The sequence below is a fragment of the Pelophylax lessonae genome, assembly GCF_965119305.1.
Source record: "Pelophylax lessonae genome assembly, chromosome: 12".
In the NCBI taxonomy this organism is placed as follows: domain Eukaryota; kingdom Metazoa; phylum Chordata; class Amphibia; order Anura; family Ranidae; genus Pelophylax; species Pelophylax lessonae.
The window spans coordinates 218,746,068-218,754,941 of record NC_138779.1 but is presented as its reverse complement, the minus strand read 5'-3'; the positions used below and the strand labels follow the sequence as shown (position 1 = coordinate 218,754,941).

The 8,874-nt window shown below is 46.4% G+C and overlaps 1 protein-coding gene across 1 annotated transcript; it reads left to right on the top strand.

Annotated features, from left to right (window-relative positions):
* Nucleotides 1–423: 423 nt before the first annotated feature.
* LOC309569041 (kelch repeat and BTB domain-containing protein 8-like) lies at nt 424–8,634 on the top strand (the record flags this gene model as incomplete). Its single annotated transcript, XM_082274802.1, has 4 exons — nt 424–529; nt 2,940–3,018; nt 4,482–4,709; nt 7,134–8,634. Exons 1-4 carry the CDS (start codon nt 442–444, stop codon nt 8,632–8,634), a joined length of 1,896 nt encoding a protein of 631 aa, XP_082130928.1. The 5' UTR covers nt 424–441.
* Between the last annotated feature and the right edge of the window lie 240 nt (nt 8,635–8,874).

Below are 8,874 nucleotides of genomic sequence, written 5' to 3'. Positions count from 1 at the left end.
TCCACTGGCCACCAGTGCAATGAGGCATTCTTCCCAATGACTGATGGTCGATTACAAGGTGCACCATAATACTGTATGCTGGATCGAGAACCTTCCTAAACTATCCAATCCAATTAAACATTCCATTGCAATGCACAGTAGTTGGCAGATATAAGAGATTGCACACTCAGATTGTAACGTGTGTGTGGGAGCGTTTACAGGCAGTACTGAAAGTTACTTCTGCGCTACTTAAAACTTGTTGACAGATGCTAGTAAAAGTGACAGTGGCTGAAATTTTAGTGATTAGGGGGATCTTAAAGTAGATCTGTTTTCAGTAAAATCACTTTAACCATTTAATTCCTCCTGTTCTTGTTTTATGCAGAGTTTGGTCGCTGACCCCCCCCCCCCCTCCCCTCAGTTCAACTTATAGTTTCCCCGGTTTCCGGTTGTAAAGGAGTCAGGATGGAGCCTGGTCCGTCCACTGCCACCATGGAGCAGAGACAAGAGCTCACCAATCATAGTGAAACCCTGAAAGATTGTATCCTTACAGGTAGGGTTCAGCACATGGTGTGTGTTTTTTTTTTTTTTTTTGGGTCCTACATGTGGGTGGTGAACAGTGCTGCTGGGGGTCCCAGATATTTCTAACCTCCTAAATCCTCATTAAATTAAGCTTCTTTATCAGCCTCCGTCCATTACAGTACACTGGATCTGCACCATGGAAAACTATTCCCTTGTTACAATGTTTCAACATCTTTTTTAATCTGTAACTTCTTTTGCTATTTGATTTTTTTAAGACTGTAGAATCCTGAAAGTAACTCCAGTAAGAAATTACAAATCTGCTGTTAAACACTTGCACTGTCATCTGCCACCCCTGTATTAGATAAGTCGTTCAGGGTGGAGTTCTCTTCCAATAACCCTGCCAAGGCTGGAAAAATGTCAAGAGTGTCAGTTACAGCCAATTAAGTGGGATAATACCCCCCCCCCCATCAGTGCCAGGGCAAGATCATCCAGGGCAAAGAGGCCAAAGTGCACCCCCCCCCCCTCTTCATAATGTGCAATCTTATGTTGGGGAGAGGGAGAGAGAAAGCACAGCCTGCACCTACTCCCGGCTCTCTCTTCCTTTCCTTGCCACTTCCAGCGCTGGGCTGACAGAAGTAGTGATGCCCCTGTCACTACACCTGTCAGCCGCCTTGTAGTAGAAGGAACTTCTGGCACCCCATTCCTACAATACCACTGTGCCCAGGCGCAGCCTCCCCTTCCGCCCACCCCTTGTCCCGGCCCTGCCCCCTAAGGCTCAAAGAACCCCAGATCCTCACACCTGTATGACGATGTTGGGCATTTCTACCAAAACCATGGCCAATAATGAGTTTCCCCCTGTTGTGGTTTACATAGCAGTGGCGGCCCATCTATTGGGGTCGCAGGGGCGCCGCCCCCCATATCCATGCGTCCGGCCACCTAATCTACATGCAGGGCGCCGGACGCATGGATTCCAAAAGGGATTTTTTTTTTTTTTTTTTAAGCACATGATTGGAGCCAGAGGCTCTAATAGGCTTAAACAAAAGGGTGGGCTTGGGGCGCAGAGCACTGCGTCCCGAGCCCACCCAGTTGTATGACAATAGCAAATGAATATTCGCTATTATCACACTGATTCTCCTCCCAGCCAATCAGGAAGTGGGTCGTGAGATCCCTTTCCTGATTGGCTGAAAAGAGAAGCGATTTTACTGGCCATTGGCCAGGATGAGGGAGGAGACGTACGGCAGACACCGGAGGAGACTCCCAGCCACTCGGGGACGGAGGAGGTAAGGATGCTGGCTGTCTTGCTGGGCAGCCAGCCAGCCGTCTTGTTTGCTTGTCCATCCTGGAGGGGGGGATGCTATATATGACTGCTGGCTGGCTGTCCCGCGGGGGGTGGTGGATTGATTGGCCGGCCATCCTGCTGAGGGGGAGGGGGTGTTGGTTTTTCCGCCCCCCCAAATTATTATGCATCAGCCTCCACTGTTGCATAGTCAGGGGAGGACTGGGGCAGGGGGGCAATTGCCCCCTGGGCCACTCTGAGGTTCCTTAAAAAGGCTGCATCGCCTCTGCCACAGACATTCCTAAAGTATTGCTGAATTTGCTTGAAGAAGTAAAAAGTCCCCGCTGCTGACCTACTGAGTGCGGGTTGAAGACAAGGACAGAGCGCAGCCCCTCCAACCCCCCCCCCAGGCAGGATGGTGTAAACTGTGTCTGAGCAGAGGCCGGTTCCATGCCCCACTGGAGACTCTCCCCTGGCTAGCCCCAACCAAGCTGTCCCAGCTCCCCCCAACTGGCCAGGTTGGGAACCCAGATTCAGCCGGTGAGTAGAGAGTACCTGGAGCAGGGCTTCAGCTTGGAATGAGGGTCAGGAGGAGGACGGGAAGAGGGAGAGTGGGAGGGGGGCCAAGTCGCTGCACCATAGGCCTCTGGTTTGTACTTGCCCCCTGGGCCGAAAGTTACCAGCCTGCCCCTGTGCATAGACTCCACACTTCTGGGAGGACTGTCTCCAGAATTGTGGAGGGTGTCTGTAGGAATTTGTGGCCATTTGTGAGGTCAGGTACTGATGTTGGATGAGAACTGACTCACACTCGGCATTCCAATTCATCCCAAAGGTGTTCAGTAGGGTTGAGGTCAGGGCTCTGTGCGGGAAACTCAAGTCTCTCCACACCAAACTGGCCAAACCATGTCTTTATGGAGCTGGCTTTGTACACAGGGGCACTGCCATGGCGGAATAGAAAAGGGTCTTCACTCTTCGCCAAACTGTTACCACAAGGTTGGAGGAGCAAAATTGTCTACAATATCTTTGTATGATGAAGTATTACCAGAACCCTTCACTGGAGACACCACACCTACATCATTTGGAGGAGGTTCCACATACTTTAGTGCTCTTAGTGTACTTTATAGTGCATATAGAATATTTCTGTCTCTTTTTTTTGTGTTCTCAGGGTTGAAGGAGATGTACTTTTCTGGAATTCTTTGTGATGTCACCATACGGACTGCAGAGAAACTCTTCCTGTGTCACAGGTAAGCTGGAAACCTAAAGATCTCCACAAATAATTCCATTTTATGTAGTTTTGGATAGAGCGGGGGAGAGGTTTAGAGCCCCTGTAAGACTTTTAGTGCCATCTACTACAAGCACTAAACTTATTCTCACTGGAGAAGAGACGCTTGAGAGGCGATTATGATGGCGATATAGAAATACCTCAATAGTGATCCCAGCATAAGTAGGAAACTATTCAGTTTCAGGGAGTATAGAAAGACATGGGACCAGGCAATGAAATTGGAGGAGAAGCAGTTTAACCCTAGGCTGCATAGGGGTTTTTTCACGGTCAGGGATATAAGGGTGTGGAACACTCTTCCACAATCTGTGGTGTCAGCAGGAAGGATTGATAGCTTTAAAAGACTTTAAGCGAACACAATATACAGGAATATGAGAAATGACTATCGACCTGAACACATACCAAGTGCACAGGTTGAACTGGATGGATGGACTAACGTCTTTATTTAACCAACTATAGAACTACATCTCCATTGGAGGGATTATCCCCCAGGGCAATGGGAGATCTCTCCAATAGGGACATAAATAAATATTAAGTAGATTTATGGGGAAGTGTCAGAACTTCAATGTTTTTAATGCCATCTCTGCCTTCCTGTACTGGTGACAACTTCTCACATACCTGAGACACCCGCATTAGAATTAAAGAGAATACCTGAAGGACATCCCAGCAGTGAGGAAGATGGAATACTCAGGATTGTGGTGTATTGGTAACAATGTGAAGATGTAGAAAGGGGGCTTTTAGTGCGTTGGCCATCCCATTCAATAAAAAGGTTACACTCAAATCTAAAAAATGTATACATTTTATTCATTAAAACAGTAAAAAGCAACAAAAATGGGTATAGTGGCTATACAGCAGTGTGTATATATTAAATAATTCCATGAAATACAAGAAAAAGCAAATTGCCCCCCTTGTATAAACAGATTTGCTGTGTGTGCACTGTACAACTGTGCTCATAGGAGGAAAGAGCTACTCTTGACGCGTTTCGCCTGTAAGGCTTCCTCAGGGGAGTATGGATAGAAAGGGTTCAATTGGGTGAAAAAAGGAGAGGTTACCTTTTGGAACAGAGTTTTGGATGTTCACTTTGATCTAAACTGATATGCCAAAATAATGTGGGTAGGGGATCATATATGAAGAAATTCAAAGTGCAGGAGGGTGGGCCTACCTAAATTGAATGGGGACAGGAAAAGGGGGGGGCAGCTCGCCCCAGATGGGAGTTCAACCCAGGCACAAGGGGAAGTCTAGATGGGTGGCTTCAGATGTCTCACAACATTAACATGAGAAAGATTCAAGTCTGCCATGGTGTATTACATGATCTCAGATTTAGGTAAATATTTGGGGCATTTAGAATGGGGAATTGTTGTGATTGTTGAAAAGCAGCGGTGCAATAGATCCTTTACCACTGACAATACATCATTATCTGTCCTCCAGGGTCCTCCTGGCATCAATCAGTCCTTACTTCAGAGCTCTCTTCACGTGTCCCATGAAGGAGGCTGTGCTCGGGGAGGTTTGTCTTTCGGATGTCCCCTCTTCTGTCCTGCAGACCATCCTGCACTACATCTACACAGGGGAAGTTGATCTCACTATGGACAACGTGGAGGGGCTGTTTATCCTGTCCAGCCGCCTACAAATCAAGGCCATGCAAGATCTGTGCAGCAGGTAAAGACTTTCTGATGGTTTTCTTTAGTTTCCCCTATTCCTGCACAGCCTATTCCTGCACTTGCAAAAAGTCAGTTTCTGAGCTTGCTTTTTATTTTTTGTTTTTATTGGGGCTAATAACTTGCATGGGGTACAGGCATTATGGGCTACCCAACTTGACAGAAACATTGAGTGGGGACAACTGCCTTCCTCTGTACAAAGGATCCTAGTCTGCTCTTCCTCCTAGACCCCTTCAGTCCTTCAGGATCAGTGGCAAAAAGTCCCCTAAGGACTAGGAGCTCTTAGCCCCTTTAGAAAATAGAACAGTCTGTTGTAAACGGAATGCAGGAGTATCTCCTCGTTTGCAGATCTGCTCCCAGTCCCACTGCCTGCATAAATTACTATTTCACTAGTGCTGCTTCGAAGATCTCCAAGGACAAGGGATAGAAAGAGTTAAGCACAGGTCTGTCCTTCAGAAATCTTGCTACATATGGCAATATTTTCCCTTGTGAATCCCTGGGTGTGCTAATGCAGTGGTCCTCAACTCCGGTCCTCAGGGCCCACTAACAGGCCAGATTTTAAGTATTACCTTGGGGAGATGCAGACTAGAGTACTGCAATCACTGAGCAGCAAATGAGATCACCTGTGATGTATTTTAGTTATCTTGCAAATCTGGCCTGTTAGTGGGCCCTGTAGGCCAGGATTGAGGACCACTGTGCTAATGTACTTATTCTGTCCTCCTTGTTCCCTTAGGTAAGATTCCTCCTCAAACCATGACATTGATGGGATCTCTCCAAGCCAGACCGAGCCCATCAAAAGCCTCCTTTAGCAATCCATCTTCCACCTGTCTCCCCTGCTAGCGTGGCTCTCCCATGTTTAAGGGCTGACCCTGCAAGGCCCTCTGCCTGGGGATTAGCCAGATTCCCTCAAGTAGGCAGATCAGGACCTCCTGGTCTTCGCCCACTAACTTACAGAAGCGTCTCCAGGGGGAGGTAACAGGGACCTACCCTGAAAAGCCATCCAGCCTGGCCTGCAGTAACCCTGACCCAATTTCTGACTTGCAAAACTTACTATTGAGTCATAGGTTTAAATTTGCCTGCACCAATACTAGTAGCACACTAGAGGGTGCTACATAGGGAGGTCTTGTCTTTTAGGAAATCTTAGATTTACAAGTGAAAGTGATACCTTTGTAACTGTAGTGCAGCAAACAATTAGGAATGAGCACCTCTGTATGTTCTCGTTCTCACAGAGGTAAAGCCTAGTGGTCTGACAATGCTAACTTTGGACCGGCAATCTAAACTTCAATGGTCTATTAAAGAGGAGGAGGACTCGCAGTGATTACATCTGTCCCACACGGTCAGCGGTGAGCAGCGCGCCGTAAGCAGCTGCACAGCTAACCAATCACGCGTGCCTGCACACCTGATTGGTTTGCTGTGCCATTGAAGAAAACTAGCTGCAGGGCGGAGACTGAACGTGTGGGCTGCAAGGAAGTCGAGTAAGTCACTGTATGGCTGTGTTCTTCTACCGGCTCCTAGTCCTCCTACAACCACTGTGAGTCCCGAGAGTGAGAGACTGATTCCACACTGTCCCTGAGATTATATCATTATTAACCCTGGCCTGCCCTGTATCTGAAATTACAATCAGAAGGCTGAGCTGCTGCCTGCATGCTCTGCTGCAATATGATTTCCATCCTTTCCCAGCATCCTTCCCTACAGTGTCAGTAACATTTACCCTGGCTGTCCCGGACTCCCAGTGCAGTATATATATATATATATATATATATATATATATATATATATATATATATATATATACACAATCTGAAGAAGGGCTGCTGCAAAACTCATCCCATCCCTACAGTAACATTAACCCTGGCTGTCCTAGGTGTCCCTTGTACAATCAGAAGGCTGCACTACTTCCCTACCCTACAGTAACATTAACCCTGTAATGTATATGGTACAAGGCTGCAGTCTGCACTGAATCCCTACAGTAACATTAACCCTGTACCTGTCTCTCAATATCGCAATATATATCGTTGAAAAAAAAAAATATCACAATATATTTTTTTTTTTTCCACTATCGTGCAGGCCTACTAGGCTCTCTGTTCTAGTATCCAGAATAACCCAGGGCACCTTGTGCTATGCTCCAGCTACATCAGAGCTGCACCTACTCTTCCCAGTACGTCTCGAAAATTCAGTGAAAAATGCACAGCATGCGTTGTATGGTAGCATAGCATTCTGGCTTTCCAGATGGACATTCATTTTGAGTGCCTGGAATAGAAAAACAGACATCCGGTACCTGAAGGTCACTTCCTGATGCTGAGAGCAATGCCCTAAGTGCACACTAATCTTCCTTGTATGCCTAACACTAACCTTTCAGATAACCCTAATGCTAAGGTATGGGGTTGATAGTAATGTCATGTTCCATTCTCCTTTCTTTACCTAGGTACCTTGCAAAGAGGATCGACAATGATAACTGCCTTTGGATTTATAGCTTGGCTCATAGCCACAATCACGGAATCCTGTTGGAAGAAACCATGAACCACATTGGTAAGAATTTGAGCTCCTTATCTGGAAAAGAGCACTTTTATCACTTGGAGATGGAAGAACTGGTCAACATCCTGTCTTCAGATGACTTGATGGTTTCCTCAGAACTTGCTGTCTATAACATTGCCCGCTCCTGGTGGGAATTTCACACTCAGGACAATCTTCTTCCCCCAGAACTGTTGAAGGTCATCAGGCTACCACTTCTGACTCCAGATGAGCTGGAAAAGGTCAGCAGGGACATAGCCATTGACGACTCCCTTCTCCAGCCTTCAACAGGAATCCGCTTGCGTCAAGGGATGTTTGAGGAGAGAATAGTTTGCATAGACCTGATGGCATTGGAAGAAACCGACCCTGCAGTAGAGGATTACTATTGGAAAGCCTACGATCCAACAACAGACTCTTGGGAGAAGCTTCCCTTTTGTGGCTGTTTAGATCAACCTGGAATTGCATCTGTAGGATGTTATTTATATGTGTCGGGTGGGTATAGAGAAGAAGGTAATGCTTCCAATTCCCTGCACATGTATGATTCTGTATTAAATGAATGGAAAGAGCTCTCTCCTATGACTCATCCAAGAGCTTGTCATGGCCTCCTAGCCTACAGAAACATGCTTTATGCTTTTGGAGGACTCAACAGCAGACTCGCAGAACCAAAAAGCAAACCCACAGACACGGTGGAATGCTTCAACGTGTTGGACAATAGTTGGCGCAATGTGTCAAGCATGCCCAAGGCGCTACACAGCTTTGCTAGTGCTGTGCTGAAAGAGAGGCTGTTTGCTATAGGTGGGATGACCCGGACATGTATAGACATTTTACACGATCTGGGATTCCATATTTACAATATTCTGACAGACACTTGGAGCCAGTTTCCACTCTCGGTGGTCTTTTCGGCTGTTGGAGCTGTGGCAATGGATGACCGGTTATACGTCATTGCAAGTTATGACACCAGACATATTCGTAATGCAGATCCAGAGTATGATGCATCTCCACCATACAATGATTACAACGAATATCTTATGTGTAATGAAGAGTCAAATACCATTTCTAAAAGCTTCTGTATGGATCACCTTGGGCAAATTAGTTGTGGTAAAATTCCACCTGTCCTACAAAGCACTTCTACCGCTGCGGTGGTACGCTGGAAGCGCAGGATTTATATAGTGGGAGGGAGTGAAGATGACGGTATGAGTGACTATAAGATGTACCACTGGAGTCCAGGTGAACCTGAGTGGACTTTATGCAAGAAAGAGCTCCCTTTTCTGTTTACTGATTTTGGAAGTGCAACCTTGCAAGTCCCCCTGAAACGCCTCACCTCCATCATTTCCGGAAGGAGATCAAACTACATTTTTGGGAGTCATAGCGAGGAGGAGAATGAGTCGGAAGAATCATACTGGGGAAACTGGTAGCCAAATGTGTATTGTAATAAATGTGGCGCTAATCTCCAAACTGCTTGCACAGAATGTCCATAATAATAATGGAGGGAAACAACAGTTTCTAGGTGATCAATATCAATAAGGTTAAGATCCTTTAGCCAATAGAGGTGAAGATCCTTTAGCCAAGAGAGCCACCACCATACACCAGTTCACACTGTCTCTTACTGGAATTCTATGACCCTCATTACAAGGGTCCTATACAGCATGTCACTC